The sequence below is a fragment of the Phacochoerus africanus genome, chromosome 10, assembly GCF_016906955.1.
Source record: "Phacochoerus africanus isolate WHEZ1 chromosome 10, ROS_Pafr_v1, whole genome shotgun sequence".
Taxonomy (NCBI): Eukaryota; Metazoa; Chordata; class Mammalia; order Artiodactyla; family Suidae; genus Phacochoerus; species Phacochoerus africanus.
This window is the reverse complement of record NC_062553.1, coordinates 134,044,810-134,064,305: the sequence shown is the minus strand read 5'-3', so window position 1 is coordinate 134,064,305 and position 19,496 is coordinate 134,044,810. Positions and strand designations below refer to the sequence as shown.

Sequence of the window (19,496 nt, the reverse complement as noted above, 5' to 3'; positions counted from 1 at the left end):
TGTGGGATGGGCCTGATCCCATGGGCTTTTGAAGCTGGTAGATGCCCACTGGTGAGTGCAGCTGGGTTCCAGAGTTTCTGGCTGCAGGGTCCTATGGGCTCCAGAGTTTAGTACCTGGGCATGAGGCTGGGTTCTAGGCCCTGTGGTGGACAGAGCCATGTCTGGGGCGCGGTGTGGGGGACTGTGGGCTCAGATTTTCTTAAGGTAGCCTGCCTGCTGGTGGGTGGGATGGAGTCCCTGCTTAGCTAGTTGCTTGCCCTGAGGTGTCCCAATACTGGTGCCTGCCAGCTACTGGGTGGAGAGTGGGTGGGGTCAGATCCCAAGGCTGATAAGCTGGAAGAAGAGTTCCAAAATGGCACTTGCCAGCATCCGTGTCTCTGGTAGAACAAGCTCCCCAAAATGGCCGCCACTGGTGTCTGTGGCCCTGGGGCGAGTCCCAGTTGCCTCCTGTTTCTACGAGAAACTTGGCGACATCAGTAGGTAGATCTGACCCAGGCTCCTTTCCAGTTACTGCTTTTGCCCTGAATCCTAGAGCATGGGAGATTTTCTGTGCACCCTTTAAGAGTGATGCCTACATTTCCCACCGCCTCCAGGTCTCCCAGAAGTAAGTCCCCTGGCTTTCTGAGCCAAATGTTCTAGGAGCTTGTTTTCCCCATGCAAGACCCCCAGGCTGGGACCCCGATGTGGAGCTCAGACCCTTCATTCTTAGGGGAGAACCTCAGTAATTATTCCGCCATCTGTAGGTTGCCCACCTACTTCTACCCCTCTTACTGTCTCCTTGTGTTTCCTCTTTTGTATCTTCAGTGGTAGAAGATCATTTCTGGTAGATTCTATCTGTTAATAGTTGTAAACTTGGGAGTTCCCGTCGTGGCGCAGTGGTTAACGAATCCGACTAGGAACCATGAGGTTGCGGGTTTGGTCCCTGCCCTTGCTCAGTGGGTTAACGATCCGGCGTTGCCGTGAGCTGTGGTGTAGGTTGCAGACGCGGCTCGGATCCCGCGTTGCTGTGGCTCTGGCGTAGGCTGGTGGCTACAGCTCCAATTGGACCCCTAGCCTGGGAACCTCCATATGCCGCGGAAGCGGCCCAAGAAATAGCAGCAACAACAACAACAACAAAAGACAAAAAAAAAATAGTTGTAAACTTGGTGTGCCCATGAGAGGATGTGAGTTTAAGGTCTTCACACTCTGCCATTTGGGCCAGGATTGTCTCTTGAGGGTCTAATAAGATGATGGTAGTTTAAATGCTTTAGAAAATTGTGTGTGTGTGTGTGTGTGTGTGTGTCTACCTACCTACCCACCTACCCATCTCCATCTATGTGTATATGAAGTGCTAGGTCAGTGTAAGATACTACTTTTGTTGCCGATGCCTTGATTGGAAGCAAAGAAAAAGGGACAGTGTGCAGTTAATCAGACTCTACATGGAGTTAACACCACGTTCTCTGATATGTAGAAAAATCATAAATATTCGATTCCGTGGTAGATTTCTGATTTAGATAATATAGGGGTTTTTGTCTCTTCTGTCTAAATCAGTCCTTTATATTGCTAGATTTTAGCAGAGGTAGTCAAACTTTGCTAACTGGGATGCACAGTGGTGCTTGGATGCTCAAGGTAAGGTATAGTTATTTCTTTGTTGTGAGTTACATGAACGAGAGTCGGCACACTGAACAATAAATAAATGCATCGGCAAGCATGCGGGGGTTTTTTTCTTTTATTTTGCAAAGTGACTTTCTTTTTTTCTTTAACTTTAGGAAACAGATATTGATGACAGATATGGAGATTTGGATTCCAGAACAGATTCTGATATTCCAGACATTCCACCATCCTCAGATAGAACCCCTGAGATCCTCAAGAGAGCTCTGTCTGGTTTGTCTTCAAGGTATGAGTTGTCGAAGATGAGTATATTGTGGGTACCCAAGACAAGCTGGATGCTTATCCTGGACCATGTCCGGTGTAATACATTTCCTTTTTTTAAAGTTTTGGAGTTAGAGAGCTTTACACTTTTTCGCTGTCTGTGTGGCACAATGTTAGATGCTTAGTTACATCCTTTCATTAATCCTTCAAATCTTGTTAGGTATGAGAAAACCAAGTTTGAGAGGCTACCTGGGGAAGGTTACGGAGCTAATAAGATGTGGCCCTGGCCTTCCTGCCCCAGTCTGTCAGGTTTCTGAAGCCAGTAATCCATTTGCCACATCAGGTTGCCTTTGCTGGCATTGGAACATCTAATACAGAAAATTCTATGTTCTCTGTTCTCTGTTTCTCAAATGCCGGACAGAAATAGGTATATATATATTTTTTTCTTTTAACTGAGTTTAAAAACCAGTGTCCAAAACTCCACAATCTTTTACCATTTTCCATTTGTGCTTTTCAATCTTTAATCACCACCTGATTTCAGCTAATTTTATATTGCTCTCCATTGTACACTTTGTGATATGAATCATAAAATTTAAGAAGCAAAATAAATATAAAATGTACTCCAGATTAATGTGAAATCTTAAATATTGGTACACATTTCAGCTTCGGTACTTACATATTGGTACAGCATTTTTCCAACTTTTTAATACTGTGACACACAGTAAAGGGTGCATTTTACACAATACCCCCAAGAGACACGAATGCATATTTTAACCGCTGTAAAAATGTTATGAAGCAGTTCTTACCATTCCTTTGTGTGTCATTCAGAACAAGATTTTTCCATAATAGTATATTTTTTCCTGAGGTAAAGTAGCAATAGGAAGTAATAGTAGCTAGTACTTACTGAGTGGTATAAATACTAGTATATATTTGCTAGGTGCTGCTCCAAGCCCTTTATATGTGTTGACTAACTTACTCACACGGCAATCCCGTAACACAGGTGTAGTTATATACCTGTGGTGTAAACGGGGAAGCTGAAGCTCAGAAATGTTATCTCTCAAGGGTCAGGTAGCTGCAGGTGGTAGAGCTACGTTCTGAACCTAGGCCTTGTGCTCTACTTGTGAAAGAATTGGCTTTAAAAACAGAACAGATAACATAGGAGTGTTCTCAGTCTTTTCAAGAAATTTCTCTGTAGGGAGTTCCTGTTGTGGCTCAGTGGGTTAAGAACCCGACTAGTATCCATGAGGACGCAGGTTTGATCCCTGGCCTTGCTCAGAGGGTTAAGGATCCAGAGTTGCCGTGAGCTGTGGTGTAGGTTGCAGACACAGCTTGGATCTGGCGTGGCTGTGGCTGTGGTGTAGGCTGGAAGCTGCGGTTCTGATTTGACCTCTACCCTGGGAATTTCCATATCCCATGGGTACGGCCCTAAAAAGACAAACAAACAAACAAACTGCAAGACATTTCTCTGTAAACACTATAAAGATTAAATGAATGTATCAAAAGCTGTATTTTATACATTTTAGCCTCTTTTTATTTAATACCCCAAATAGTCTGCCTTGCAAAGATTTTGAAGTTGTAGGTGCATAGGATTAAAAATGCTGATTACATAAGAAGTGTACATGGTTTGCAAAAGAAAATCACATAATCCTCTTACCAAGACATTCATATTTAAAAGATGGTGATTTTTATCTTTGAGACTTTTTTCTTTTGCATTGTGTACATGTGTGTGTCTGTGTGTGTAAAGTAAAAATAGTATTATACTGTTCTCTACACAGTTTTCATTTTTATTCCATAGCATTATGACAACATCCTTAAATATATATAAATATTTTAATGGCTGTATAGTATATTCCTTTGTGTGACTATAGTTCAACTTACTTCACTAAATAGGTATGCTGGTGTTGCTGACATTTAGCCGATTTCTAAATTTTCACAATTAAAACCAACTTTGCAGTAAACATATTCCTTTGCAGCTAATTTTTTTTTTTTTTTTTGCCATGTTTGCAGCATGTGCAGTTTCTTGGGCCAGGGATCAAACCTACACCATAGCAGCAACCCAAGCTGCTGCCATAACAATGCCAGATCCTCAACCCCCTGCACCATGAGAGAACTCCTCTTGCCAACTTTTGTTTAGCATCCATAATTATTTTCTTAGGATAAAAATTTTAAAATGAAATTGCTTGGTCAAGATTTATGTTCATTTTTAAGGCTCTAATATATGGCGCCAAAAAGAAATTGAAGGGAAGTTCCTTTTATGGCACAGTGGAAACAAGTCCTACTAGTATCCATGAGGATGTGGGTTCAGTCCCTGGCCTCACTCAGTGGATCAGGGATCCAGCATTGCCGTGGGCTGTGGTGTAGGTCGCAGACGCGGCTCGGATCTGTCCTTGCTGTGGCTGTGGTGTAGGCTGGCAGCTGTAGCTCCCATTCGATCCCTAGCCTGGGAACCTCCATATGCCACGGGTATGGCCCTTAAAAAAAAAAAAAAAAAGGAGAGACATTGAAGGGACCTGGAAAGGTCTTCAGTCACTTGGCAGGTTTTCCCAGTCTATTTCTTGAGCTGTATATAGGTGTGTGGAAATGAATATTCATTAGCCAGTGAAGTCTGGCTCTGCTCTTTAGTGAAGAGCTTCTTCAGCAGGGAGTCTAACTTAGGAGCTCCCTCCAGGGGCAGTGCACTGGGTTTTGTACCTTCCCCTACGCCCTGAACACTTGGCAACATCTGGAAACATTTTAGGTGGTCACAGTAAGGCAGGGTGCTGCTAGCGTCTAGTGGGTAGAGGCCAAGGAATACCCATTCGTAACACAGAACTGCTCTTTGCAACAAAATTATCTGGCCCAGATATTACTAGTGCCAGGTTGAAACACCATGAAAATATCCAGGCATAGCCTCACTGGTGCTCTGGTACAACAATGGTGCCGTCTTCCTTCTCTCTGGGAACTTGCACACTTCCGGTCCCCTCCCTCCCAGGGCTGCAGGTGGACTTTCTCAACACTCCTGCTCTTTGCTAGGCGGCCCACCAAGTTCCCGTTTATTCTTGAGACGTGCCTCTGTGTCCCTCCTTCTTGGCTCAGGTGAACCGCCTTGCCGACCCAGGTCTTTGACGACTCTTGATGCTCATGCCACTAGGAATAAAAATACTTATATTTGATTTTGTCATTACTTGTGACGTAAAAGCCAAGTAAGAGTTGTAGTAATGGTAGGACACGGTGCATCACGTAGCCGATTTGAGCAATAAGGGTGGAATTGCATCACATAATCACTTCTGAGGACACTGCTTACTTAAATACTCTGGAAATTTCATATCCAGCTCATATAGGTCCTGGAGACATGAGACTTGAGTGAAATTGCCCTTTCCTGATTTCGAGTTCCTTTATTTAAAACGATCTGTGAGGTGGTGACCTGGCCTCAAAATTATGGCTTTTCTCTAATGTGATCTCGGTGGCCTTTGGTAGAAGAAATGAGGAATTTCGAATTCAGAACCAGACCAGCCTCTAGTACGTATTTGCACATCCATCCATGCTTGGTTTTGAATTCCATGCTGCTCCTCTGGGAGAGAACTGTTGGTGCAGCTGTATCAATGGGTGTATCTATTCTGTTTAAATATGTGCTTAACATTGTACTGTCTTTTTGGGAGATCTAGGGAGTCATTTATTTTATTTATTTATTTTTTTCCCCACTGTACAGCATAGGGACCAAGTTACACCTACATGTATACATTTTTTTTCCTTGGGGAGTCATTTAAATTAAGGAAATTAAGTCTTTGATCTTGTTGGGGGAGGAGAATTTTCCGGGAAGAGTAGTGTCTATGTAATCCAAGAGAGTAGGTCTCTGTTTAAATCTCCGGTTCTCAGAGAAGGGTTCTCTGAAGTTCAGAGCCAGCCCTCCAACATTAGAGGTACCCATGGACCTTGCAACTCCCAAGAACGGGTTTCTGACACTTAGGCAATGCCCTTACCCTGGAACAGGCTCTCGGTAATTCTGAGTCTTCGGTTATGAAAGAGGGCTGAGTGCATCTCCGAGGTTGATGCAGACAGGACAGGATTATTATCAGGACGCTGGCTTCTGGTCCTTTGTTTACCTCTGACTAGCTTGGCAACCCAGCCATTCAATTCATCCTCAAAGTGTTTGCTCTATAAAACCAGATGGAACCCTTTCAGCCGTAGCGTTTTTGACTGCGCTCATTCCGTCTCAGCCCCAAAGCTTATGGTCTCATGAAAAATTTATGAGTCTGCATTGTGTGTAAAACAGTGGAGGGAAATAAACCCGGGTAAGTACAATTCAACCGCCTCATGAAAACCTCAGAAGCCAGTTAAAGGTGTTTGGACTTAATGTTCTTGACATTTTAGGGCTCGGGTGCAGAAAGGACAGGATCGAACAGGTCTCTGAGGAAGAGTAGTTAGCGGTGTCTGGACGCGGCGGGAGAGTGATCAGAAGCGGGAAGTGTAGTCAGTAGGTGATGGAATCAGCTAATGAGGACCTGTGCTTAGAGCACAGCGGGAGACGTTCCCCAGGGCTGGATCGCAGTTCTTCGCACATCGTTTAGATGCTGTCATTTGGATGAATAGAAGTCAGAAGATTCTTTAAAAACTTTTCCGTGAATGTCACGTAACAAGAATGAGTAAACCCGGAGGGCAGCCTTTTCAGACGGGCAGCACCCTCCTTCTAGGTGGTGTGACGGTACCCTGGGGGGTTGCGCACAGGGGCTGCTGACATTTTTCCCGACAGAGCCGTATGGAGAGGGCACGTGCTTGTGAGGTCCACGGCGGGTGAAGGCTGAGGCTCCTGTGTGGGGGCCCTTCCTGGCAGGTGAGGGTGGAGGGAGGTCAAGTCGCGGCCTCCCAGGTGTGGCAGCAGGGCAGCTCTGCCCCAAGAACCAGCAGAGACCCAAGGAGAAGAGATGGATTTTCGCGGAAGGCCCTGGCCCTCCTGGAGCAGGCAGCACACGCTGAGCCGCAGAAAGGCCTGGGCCTCTGTGACTGACCACCCCGCACCTTCCACAGGCCCCGAGGTCGCTGTGCTCCCCAGTTTCAGTTCTGTATTGACCTTTCTTTACTTTTTCTTTTCCTTTTTTTTTGGTCTTTTTAGGGCCGCATCCGTGGCATGTGGAAGTTCCCAAGGTAGGGGTCGCATGGGGGCTGTAGCTGCCAGCCTACCCCACAGCCACAGTCATGCAGAATCTGAGCCTCGACTGTGACCTACACCACAGCTCATGGAACGCCAGATCCTTAACCCACTGAGCCAGGCCAGGGATCGAACCCTCATCCTCGTGGATACTAGTCAGGTTCATTACCACTGAGTCCCGATGATCAGTCCTCCTTTTTTCTCCCCAAAAGGCTGTGTTCTCTGCTCTGCACCTCCTTGAAACCATTACTGGTTTGAATCACCCACCCTGAGGGCCAGACCTCCTCTGAGAGGGCCGTGTTCCCGGCTCTTCCTTCCCGCCTCAAAGATCCCACAGGTGGGATTTGCACACACCAGTGTGGGCCACCTCACTCCCCAGCCTCGTGATTCATCCTCAGTTATACGGAGGGAAAGCAAGTTTTTTCGCGTGAGTTAGCTTTTACATTTCACGCAGTTCTCAGTGGATGAACGAATGCCATTGGTTTGGTTGGCTGGTTTTTGTGGTTGTTACTGTACGAGGTTGGTACATCTTTTTGTCCCCCCAGTATTGTTGGTGTGGTACGAGGTAAAGTAGGAGATTCCTAAAGTAAAGGGAAATCCGTACGTCTGACAAGTCAGTTCTGAAACAACACACACAAAAATTTAAGAACACATTAAATGCTAACTTTACAAACATTTCCCTTGTAGGTGGAAAAACTGGTGGATTCGTGGAATTCTTACTCTAACTATGATTTCATTGTTTTTCCTGGTCATCTATATGGGATCCTTTATGCTGATGCTTCTTGTAAGTGTTTTACATTTGCCCGAGTGTCTTTTGCTTTGTTTTTCAGCATGGATGCGATTGAAGTAATTTGCGCATGTCATAAAAAAGAAGGTGGTTCAGACTTGGTAACAGCAAAATTGGGTCCTGTAAGCGTCCTCTGATACACGAAATGGCCTGGACCGATCTTTTCCATTTGCAAATGGACCACTGCCTGTGTTCATTCAGCCGAGACCAAATATACGCGGTAGATACACGGCTTTGTCACAGGCGTTGTGCCGAGCATGAGGTAGAAGAGAAACATACATACCTACACATGACTGTGAGCCAGACCCTGGGCTTCAAGGGGCTCAGTCTAGTGGCAGAGGCATGTGAGCATCCATATGAACAAGTGGTGCAGTGAATGCGTAGGATACGTCCCGTGATAGATCTTGTCAGAAGAGCACAGGAAAAAAAATTACCTCTTTCAGTCTGAGGGCGGGATGAGGGGAGAGTTTCAGAAAAGGTGATGCCAGCGTTGACTCCTAAAGAAGCACCATCCGGGGCAGGGGTATAGCAACGAGAGACTCTGGTCCACTGGGGGATTTTCGAGTTACCCATGTGGTGTGGGTCTAGCACCGAGACCAGGGAGGCAAGCAAAAGCCATTCTGGGACTTTGGGATTTCATTGTGTGGGGGAAGCCCAGCAGGTCATGAAGCCACACAAACAGTTTAAGCTTTGAATTCATTCATTTAGCAAATGCTTCTGGATACCTGAGATGCGCCAGGCAGTTCCATGTGCCAGGCAGTTCCCGGGGATAATGCAGTGGTGCTGAGAAAAAGCACCTGTGTCTGCCCGCAGGGAGCTTACTGTCTGCATGTTAAAGAATTCATCAGATATAGAGTCACAAACTGCAATAAGCATTTGAAAAAAAAAAAAAAGAATAGGATGCCATGAGCACAAAGGGGTACCACGAGTTTCCAGACGTCATCCAGTGTCCAGCATGTTCACTGCGATCTGAAGGCTGAATAGGAGTCATCGGGGTGAAGGAGAGACCTTGGGGGAAGAATCATCACAGCAGAGAATCCCCTGTATATAAAAGCCTTATTATCTAAAGAAGTGTCGACCATCTGAAGCCCACAGTGGTAGAAGTAAGAAGGAGAAATACATTTTGTTCAGCCAGTTCACGAAGCACTTCTGGGTGCTGAGTCTAGATTCGCTGTAGAGACTGAGGCTTGCTCTCAGGGATGCTCACCATGTCTCTCTCGTTTAGTTTCCTTCCTCCACGTCAGCTAGTTTGTTTGTTCGGTTGGTTCTGGTTTTGTTTTTGTCTTCTTGCCTTTTCTAGGGCCGCTCCCGCGGCATCTGGAGCTTCCCAGGCCAGGGGTCTAATCAAAGCTGCAGCCGCCGGCCTACACCACAGCCACAGCAACGCCAGATCTGAGCATCACCTGTGACCTACACCACAGCTCAGGGCAACGCCGGATCCTTAGCCCACTGAGCAAGGCCAGGGATCAGACCCACAACCTCATGGTTCCTGGTGGGATTCGTCAACCACTGCGTCACGACAGGAGCTCCCATCTCAGTTAGTTTGGCCTCTTCTTCTGTACTCGTGTCCCTGCTCTCCAGCTGCTCTGGAGCCCTTAGATGTATGTTTCCCTGTCTCACCAGAGTTCCCCACTCCAGGCTCCCTCCTAGTCACAGTCATAAGCCATGAGCAATATGATGGCTTTCCTTTTATTTTTATTAAAAAAGTAAGTTTTCAAGTAAAATTAGACACGATTGAAAAAAGAATTCCTTCAACTCCTGAAACTGCGGAAAGTAGCTCTTAGAAAGCACTGTGAGTCCTTTCACTTTTCTTTTCGTCCTGTCATTCATTTCGTACTTCTTCGGGTAATCAAGGGGAAAAATGAATGCGAAATTACTTTCTCCGCTCTGTTAATTCGCTGACATCCCAAAGGGCTTTTTCTTACAAAGGAAAAAGGGATAATGTGTAGGACCGACTTCATGTGAGGATGCAAAGCCAGCTAGACAGGTGCGAGCGCTGCCCAGGTGTGACACGAGGTCAGCCCAGCCAGTCTCCTAGTCTAAACCCACCGAGGGCTCTCCGTGCTGGCGGCCACCAGCAGCCTCGGGACTGAAACTTGCAGTTTCGGGAGCAAGTGTGCGCCAAGCCCTTCTCGGTGAGTGCTGTGCCTCGAGGGCCGAGCCGGGGGAGGAGGGGATTGGGTGAGAGCAGACAGGAGGAGAGCTTTGAGGGGACCTTGAGCTCCCGTCAGGGTGGTGTGAGTGCTTCGAGCAAAGGTCCCAGGGGCAGGCGTGGCAGGATAGGGCAGGTGAAACCTTTTCCTGGAACACGGCCCCTGACCGTGAAAATATCACTACGGATCAGATCCTGGAGAACCTTGCAATACGTGTGAAGTTTGGAATTGATTTGTGAAGCATCAAGGAGCCATTTAAAAATATTGGGGGAGTTCCCCTTGTGGCTTAGCAGGAGCCATCCTGACTTGTATACACGAGGACACGATCCCTGGCCCTGCTCAGTAGATTAAGGATCAGACCTTTCCGTGAGCTGCAGTGTAGATCTCAGACGAGGCTGGACTCCAGCGCTGCTGTGGCTTTGGCATAGGCCAGCAGCTGCCGGTCCGATACGACCCCTCGCCTGGGAACTTGCATGTGCTGCGGGTGTGGCCCTAAAAAGAAAGAAAATGTATATATTGGGGATCGTTTGAATTTTTATTTTCATTTGAATTGTTGTTACTGTTATTTTATTTGAATTATTATTATTCCTCGTTAGAAGGTAATCTTGTTCTAAGATGTTGCAAAACACCAGTGTCCTAGAGGCACTGAGTCAGGATCATGTGGTGGATTCCCTGTGAGTAAATTACATTGCTCTCTCAGAGTTCCCATCGTGACTCAGTGGTTAACGAATCCGACTAGGAACCATGAGGTTTTGGGTTCCATCCCTGGCCTCGCTCAGTGGTTTAAGGACCTGGCGTTGCTATGAGCTGTGGTGTAGGTCGCAGACGCAGCTCGGAACCCACATTGCTATGGCTGTGGTGTAGGCTGGCAGCTGTACCTCCGATGCAACCCCTAGCCTGGGAACCTCCAAATGCTGCGAATGCAGCCCTAAAAAGACAAAAAATAAAAATAAATAACCATGAGTGTAATTATAATGTGAGTAAAATTTTGTATCCTTTTCAAGCTAAACGTATCCTACCAAATGTTTTGGGCTCCTCCACAGTCTTTATAAGCATCAGCTTTAATACCTTCACCTACTCAACAAGATGGAGTGCATCGTAAGTTATTCAAACCAGTGCATTATTTTCAGACATTCGGGTGATAGTCTGGTTTTTCTTTATTGCGAAGCGCATTGTCCTGAACATGTTAGAAAGGAAAGCTTTTTCACATACAGGATTATTTTCTTCAAATAGATTCCCAAAGTGAAGGTGAGCACTCTTACTTAGATAACCCACAGATGCCGTTGTTCAAACTCAGCATCTCCAAATCTGAATTTCTAATGCCAGCCGTTCTGCACAAATCTGTCTGCTTTCCCAAGCCTTCCCTGGTGTTATTCTGTGTCTCCCCCCCCCCCCCCCCCCGTCTCCCTTCACCCCCAGTGTCCTCAGCCCCCAAATCCGGTCTCTTACTCCTTGCCCTCCCCGCTCCGCCGCGGCTCGTCCACACTCATCTGGATGGTGCTGTCTTGGCGGCCTGCCTGTCTCTACTCTTGCTGCCTCTCCAGTCAGTGCTTTGCACCTGTCTGGCCACATCCTTCCCTGGTCATCGCGGGCTCCTTTGTGCTGTTGCCTGTGATGCTGTGACCAGACTCCTCTCTCTCTGCTTCCCACCCGCAGCCTTGTGTTCCAGCAACTCTGAACTGCCTGTGGTTCCCTGAACATCTTGGTCCTCTGCCATGTACGTGACTCCTTTGTCCCAACTGGCCCGTGCCCGCCCCCACCACAGGTTTTTTGTCTGCCTGTGCTTATATCCGTGTCTTGTCGTTGTGTGTGTTCTTCCTGAAAGACTGTGCTTCTCTGGGAACAGAAACCCTGTATTATTTTTCTGACTCTTCAGGGACTAGCAGAGGAGGCGTTTATGTATCAGTTGTCTTGAACGCCAGCACGTGCACGGGGCCAACAGTCCTGCTCGTGCATTGCTGCCCGTAGTGATGGGGCAGAGTATCAGTTTCTGGGTGATCACCTAGCCCTGGATTCTTCCTCTGGTATTTTGAATCCTCTGCTTTCTGTTTTTTGAGGAGGTCCATGTGAATGCAGCTGGCAAGCTGCAAGTGGCAGTCATATAAATAATATGTGTGACCTTAAAAATACTTTTTTCTCCTCTCAGTGTAATACCGTACATCGTGCTAATGGTTGTTCTCGAACGAATACATTCATTGAAATTGCATCCGTACATTTGATATTTTAAAAGTCCTTGGTTTTATAAATAGCATGGCTTTGCCATTTTCTCATAACATGTAGCATTGCCCCCATTCTGTGATTATTTTTCTTTAAAAAAAAAATGACCTGATGTTATATCCTAAGGTTACTTGAAAGACAGGGTTTACATTTCCTCTTGTCTTTGTGTTATAGCACATTTATGACCTTTCTTAGAAGAATTATTCAAAGTAGTTTGGTGTAATATTTTCTTACTGTGTGGCTGAGGGGCCACGATTACTTTGTCAAGTATGTGCTTGGACATGTAATAGGTACAGTGGGGAAAACAGCTTAAGAATATCCTGAGCAGCAGGATTAGGAAAGCTAAGTTGCGGTGATCTTAAAAAGACGTCCCGAAGTGTATCCTTTGGCAGAGTTTGGTAGTTTTTTCTAAAAAGGACCAGATAGTAATAGATTAGATCTTAAAGAACCAACCACATGGGTCTCTGTTACATAATCTTTGTTATATGTTTTTTTTTTTAATATAAAATCCATTCTTAGCTTCAGGGCTATACAAAAACAAGGCCTTGGGTATATTCTCTAGAGGTTGAAAAAATTAATCCACTGCATTCATAAGGGCTTTAGAGTTCCCTGGTGGTCTAGTGGTTAGGATTTGGCACTTTCACTGCTCTGGCCCTGATTCAGTCCCTGGTCTGGGAACTGAGGTTCCACATCAAGCCACTGCACACCGCAGCCAACAAACAAACAAAAACCCCACCAAAACACAGGAAACAAACTAAAAACATGATGGTTTGAATCCTTAGTTCACGTTGATGAGTGTTCAACTTAACATTTGCTCTTTGAGTCTTGGAGGAACTGACTTAAGCCAAACACTGGATAAGGTGCTACATTCTCAGAAATTACCTTTACCCAGATTGGTGGATGGAGCCGTGTGAAGGCCTGCTACACTGACCATCAAAATGGGATTCATCAGTAGGAATCCATTTATTAGGCATGTATATTGGACACTGTGTAGACAGACTGAATAGACGCATTTGACTGGTCAGTGGAGCTGTGAGTATGGAAGGCGTCTTCTCATTTGTCAAGGACGCACTGCTTGGGTTGATGAGCTGGCTCTGGGAGAGCTGGCATGTTGGGAAGAATGAAGAGCTCGTGCCCAGATCCCTAGGTGACTGGGTCAAGATATTTTAGCCGTTTTTCCTGACAGTATTTTTTTTTCTTTTGTCTTTTTAGGGCCGTCACACCTGCAGCATATAGAGGTTCCCAGGCTAGGGGTCCAGTCGGAGCTGTAGCTACCTGATTACTCCACAGCCACAGCAACCTGGGATTTGAGCCAAGACTGCGACCTGCACCACAGTTCATGGCAGTGCCAGATCCTTGACCCACTGAGTGAGGCCAGGGATCGAACCCACAACTTCATCATTCCTAGTCAGATTCATTAACCACTGAGCCACGACGGGAACGCCTCCTGACAGTGTATTTATCCTTGACAGGAGTATGAGGTTGCATGGTTCTAAATAAGTATCTACAAGCACTTTCACATCTGATCATTTTCCCAGGATAACTCAAGAAACAAAATAGACAGAGATCATCCATCTTGAGATGGACAACCTCAAGAGATGAAGCAGTCATGAGGAATAAAGCCTAGTCAGCTCGGACCAACCAGACGATACCCCTCAAAGCCTAGGCTACAGTGCCACCTCCTATCCCGCCAAGGGTCTCTGAAACTTTGTGAATAATACATGGTTTTACTCACCCCTTTGGGGCATCACTTGACTTTAGACAAGTTGAATATTGAATTTTTGCTGCTGATATTTAGAATAACTAAAAGTGGGTAGGCTGCAGACTTTGTAAGTACATTTGATAAGCTATTTATTAAATGATGAAGCATAAATGTAAATATTGAAAAATGGATGTAAATTTTTTCCCCCTTGGTTTCAGGTTCTAGGCATCCAAGTGAAATGCTTCCATGAAATCATCACTATAGGTTACAGAGTCTACCGTTCTTATGACCTACCTTGGTTTAGAACACTCAGCTGGTAAGTGACATAAAACGGTTGCAGATATGGAAGTCTGATTCTTTTCTAAAAGTTTGTAAGGAAGCATCCTGATCAGTCAGTACCCATGCAGTTGACCTTGTAGAGTGCTTGTATAGATTGATTTTACAGAGAGATGAATAAAAAGAATGACGGGGGAAACCCAAGACCCAAGCTGAGTGTCTCTCTCCATCCTCCTCCCTTTTAATCCCTACCCCTGCAGGCTGGCCCACCCTCTCCAAAGTCCCCTTAGGCCCTGGGGGAGGGGGCAGGGCCCCAGGGATGACCCCACCCTCACCGATCCTGGTTTGGCCTCCAGGCCCTGACCCTGTGACTTGTCACAAGGAGGGCGGGTTGTCAGAGGGAAGAGGAGTGATGGGGACAGTGTGTGAGGCACTCTTGTCAACAGCATCAGCCCCTGAGATAGTGTACATATACAAATGCATGTAAAATTAGTAAAAAAAAAAAAAAAAAAATTTAAAGTTTTAGTTATGTTTTAAAATGTTTCAGGTTTCTTAGTTATCAGGACCTTGACCAGGAAGCATGATAATAATAATTAACCTAACCAGCCATACCTTTGAATGTAGTTGCTTGATTGGTATCAGCCAGAGGGACTAGTGCCCCCCCCTTTTTTTCCTTTTTATGGTCACACCTGTGGCATATGGAGGTTCCCAGGCTAGGCGTCCAATTGGAGCTGCAGCTGTGGTCTACACCACAGCCACTGGATCCAAGCTGCATCTGCAGCCTGCACTGCAACCCGTGGTGGTGCTGCATGCCAGATCCTTAACCCACTGAGTGAGGCCAGGGATGGAACCTCTATCCTCACAGACACTATGTCAGGTTCTTAACCTGCTGAGCCAATGGGAACCCCCACAGTGTCTTATTAAAACAAACGGTTCAGGGAGTTCCCACTGTGGGGCTGTGGGTTAAGGATCTGGAATGCCACAGCTGTGACATAGTTCACGACTGAGGCTAGGATTCAACTCCTGGCCTGGGTGGTGCAGCCAAAAAAAAAAAAAAAGCCAAATGGTTCACCTTTGCAGTTTACAGTAGTTAAAAAAATCGTTTCTTGGTTTTGGTAATAGCTAACTTTTCCTTCTGGAAAGTTTCTTTATGACTGGCAAAGTGGGAGTTCCTGTTGTGGCACAGTGGAAACAAATCCAACTAGTAACCATGGCTTAAGGATCTGTGGGTTAAAGATCTGGTATTGCCACGAGCTGTGGTGTAGGTCGCAGACGTGACTTTGATCTGGCATTGCTGTGGCTGTGGTGTAGGCTGGCAGCTGTAGCTCTGATTCAACCCTTAGCCTGGGAACCTCCATATGCCGTGGGTATGAACCTAAAAAGCAAAAGAAAAAAAATAAGTGAGACCGTTTATGGGTAATGTTAGGTAGATTAAGAAGTTGAATAATAATTAAAAGCTTGATTTTTTGGGATTGAATTTTAGGGTAGTGTAGGTCAGAATGGGCTCCGGTGATGGTAGAGGTTCCACGGAGAAGGTGAGAGAGAAACCATCACTTGGAATAAAGACAAACTGTGGATGGAGAAGAGCATTCGCGTTAGGGTTGCGTTGCTTTCTCGGTCTTGGTCTGCCCCAACGAAGAGCCTGCACGTTACAGGACGTTTATCAAAGCGCAGATGCATTCTCCAAGAAAGAGCGGGCTGCCCTGGGAGTACTGGGAGCAGGGACTGGCCCTGCCACTTGTGACTGGGTGTTCCTTATACCTGCATGCTGCAGACCTGAACGTGGGCCTCTTCCTCCAGCCCCGCCCATGGATTCGTCCCACCTGGCCCACTGCGCATGTGTAAGGGCTGAGCGTTGATTGGTCTCCGGCAGGATGCCTTATTTGCATGGGGACAGGTTGTAAGGAAATTCCCTGGAGAGTCCCCTGATGCTGCGTCTGCAGGCCCAGTTACTGAAGGCGGGGGAAGGGGCAGTACAACGATAAGGGTCTGGAAGTTCTTGTCTTGGCCAGAGGCTGTGGCTTTAATCTCCTTGAAAGGGACTTGGAGCCTAAGGTTCTGGGCTGGGGAAAGCAGCGCCCAGCACATCAAGTTCCAGATGTGGGATAGAAGAGGCATGTGCCACAGATGGTGACACATTCCTGGCCCTCTTGAGAGGAAGGTATATATATACTAAGGAATAGTGGCCAAAATGTTGGCACGGTGGCTAGAGGAAGCCTCGGGAACCTTACAGAGGACTGAACAGTCTCCACTGAAGGGGAAAGAAAAATGGCAATACAGCCGATAAAAAATGTGAAATACTTCCCATAACTTTGGGAACAGTGGGGTCTCATTCCATTCACGAGAACTGGAGGGGAGCCACCCCTCTCCTCCTGTACGGTCCTCCTGGCCCCCTAGGACTCCACCCTTCGAAGGAGGAGGCCCAGGGGAACCCTAAGGCACTGTTTCTCGGCCTATTTTCCTGACTCGCACTTGTGCCCATCATTAAACCCTCATGGCTTCAACCTGTCTCTGGGGGAAGGATATACCAGATCTGGAAGAAAGGGCAGTCCGTTTATGTAGTTTCCAAAAGCTCCTGGGCTTCGTGGCTTTATATCCAGCTGGATCCTGACAGCCTTTTATTAGTGCAACGTGTCCTTTCCTATCTTGAACGAAGCAGGAAGGCCTGAAGGTTGGGGTGGGGGAAGGGCTGAGAGGCAGTTCTGAGAGCCTGCAGCGTCTGCTATGTCTTCACTGTTCAGAACTTGCAACTAAAATATTGAAAGAAACTGATTTTGTGTATATATATATTTCTTTTATTATTATTATTATTTTTTTTGCCTTTTCTAGGGCCGTACCCGCGGCATATGGAGGTTCCCAGGCTAGGGGTCTAATCGCAGCTGTAGCCGCAGCCCTACACCACAGCCACGGCAACGCCGTGGGTCCTTAACCCACTGAGCGAGATCAGGGATCGAACCTGAAGCCTCATGGTTCCTAGTCGGATTCGTTAACCACTGAGCCACGACAGGAACTCCTAAAACTGATTTTAAATGCAAATTAAAGGGCAAATGTTTGCAAGCAGCTGGAACAAAAAAAAAAACCAAAAAAGTTTTATCTGCTGCCAGCTGCTTCACCCACTGCGCAACTAGAGTCCATCTGGAACCTGGAGAAGAGGGGGCAGGACCCCAGTGTGCGCAGGGCAGGGGGTTAGAGGTAGAATTACCTCTTCCTCTTTTTTCCTCTGTTGACCTTCCTTAGAGCAGGTGGCACTTAGGACTATGATCTTGACTGTTAACAAGCATCAGAGCTGTGAGTAATCGGGAGCGAATTTTCTCTATAAATTCAGTAGCACTCTGTGTGTGTGTGTGTGTGTGTGTGTAGTAGTTTCTACATTGTTTCCTAGTTACCTGTCTTTGATTTTTTTTTTTTTTTTTTAGATTTTGAGCCAAATAAGGGCGTGAACTATATTCAGTAAAATTTTGTTTTGTTTGTTAAGTTTGACATTAAGTTTAAAACAGGAAGAAAGCATTTGGTGCAATATAACCTCTCTGGTCCTCTGAACTTGCTTTTGATCTTTGTGTCATCATCAAAATATAGAAAATAGTTTTGGCTGAGTTCGAGGGGGGAAAGTATCAAATATAAAAAAGCTAATTGTTTTTATTTTTATTTTTAAAATTTTTAACATTTTTATTGAAATACAGCTGATTTACAAATGTGTTAATTTCTTCAAAGCGAATTGTTTTAAATTATAGGTATTTTCTACTGTGCGTAAACTACTTTTTCTATGGAGAGACTGTAGCTGATTACTTTGCTACATTTGTTCAAAGAGAAGAGCAGCTTCAGTTCCTCATTCGCTACCACAGATTTATATCCTTTGCCCTCTATCTGGCAGGTAAGTTAAGGAAAATATTCTGTGTTGATATGCAGCTAGTATATATTACATGCTTATTTATATTTAAATTCATAGCATCCTTTGTTTGTTACATTTTAATCCAGCTTCTCTTTTTAAAGGTCTCATGTATAAAGCTGTTTCTTTCATCACGGTCTCAAACAGCAGTTATTCCTAGTGATTTCAAAGAGGCAACAATGAGTGACCGCTTGAAGCGAGATCTTAATTCTCTGCTCAGGAATTGAACCGGGGCAGCCGGGATGAAAACCAGGAATCCTAGCCACTAGACTAGCTAGAGGCTGAAAGTAGAATTGCCTGCTTCTTGCCCCACCCCCACCCCGCAGTGAAAAGCAAGACCGTTTCAAGAGCTCAAAGACTGTGAAAACGGGCATAAAGTTTATTACTAGAGCCACAGTACAACATGTGGGAGAGCCTACAGAGAAGGAGCTTGTTCATTTAAGTCAGAAGCAAAGGAGTAGTGCAGACCCTAAAGAGGAGAGCAGGTGCGGGCGACCCCTGAGTGAGGGAGGGGCGCCCCAGAGGGGATTGAACTCGCTTGGAAAGGACACTTCCACCGGGTCTTTGTTTTCCTTTTGGCCGATTATCTTGTTTTATTTCTCACGCCTGACTGGACACAGGACCCTCCCGAGGACGCGTGCGCATCTTTTGGCGAAGGTGGACTCCAGAGCAGAGGGTGCCAGGACAGGGTCAGGGCTTACTATGGACTGGCTCCCCCTCCCTTTCTGACCCCTAGGAGCTTACTGCGCATGTGTGGTTGGGGAGCTCTCCTTGACCCCCGCAGTGACTGAGGTGGTATCTTCTCTTTCTCCTCCAGCAGAGCTCAGCTCCTGCAGTTAACTTCCTCCTTAAGGTGACAAAGAGAAGCGAGGCCCAATTTACTCAGCCTGAGAGGTCCCAGCCGTTCTCAGCCCAGGGGCCCATCTCCCTCCTCCCTCACCAGTGGTGGTTAAAAATACTTGTTTAATAGTCACTCCATATATTTGAAATTTTTCTTTGCAAGTTGCAGTAAAGGAACCTATAAGTATATGGATTATTTACCAAGTATAAATTAGAAATAGACATATGTATGTGTGTATAGCTTTAATTGTACCTAGGAAATAGTTTTCATACAGAAATAATCAGGGTACTTAGTTTTCCTGACATAGTTTATTGTATATTCATTTGTATATATAATAATGTATACCTTTTTATAGTAGGCTATGCCATAATGCCAAATGTTTTTATGATTTTCAGTTTTAAGAATTAGATACTTAGGATAACATTAGGATTAGCAGATTTGTTTTCTGTAAAAGTTTACTAATCATAAAAGAAATTTATTGCTAAGGAACTGTTTTAGAGATATACTTTTTAAAACTTTTTAAAATTTTTACTGAAGTACAATTGATCGACAATGTGTTAATTTCTGCTGTACGGCAGATGTACTCAGTTATACATACCCTTTTTTCATATTTTTTTCATTATGGGTTATCACAGGATATTGAATGTAATTTTCTGTG

At 45.6% G+C, this 19,496-nt stretch overlaps 1 protein-coding gene across 1 annotated transcript in view; it reads left to right on the top strand.

The window, feature by feature from the left end:
• Positions 1-19,496, top strand: part of CDS1 (CDP-diacylglycerol synthase 1) — a 78,783-nt gene that overhangs the window by 18,614 nt on the left and 40,673 nt on the right. The window contains exons 2-5 of the mRNA XM_047798783.1: positions 1,749-1,876; positions 7,664-7,760; positions 14,054-14,151; positions 17,843-17,982. Coding sequence (XP_047654739.1) covers positions 1,749-1,876; positions 7,664-7,760; positions 14,054-14,151; positions 17,843-17,982 — 463 coding nt within the window. The remainder of the gene's footprint in view (positions 1-1,748; positions 1,877-7,663; positions 7,761-14,053; positions 14,152-17,842; positions 17,983-19,496) is intronic.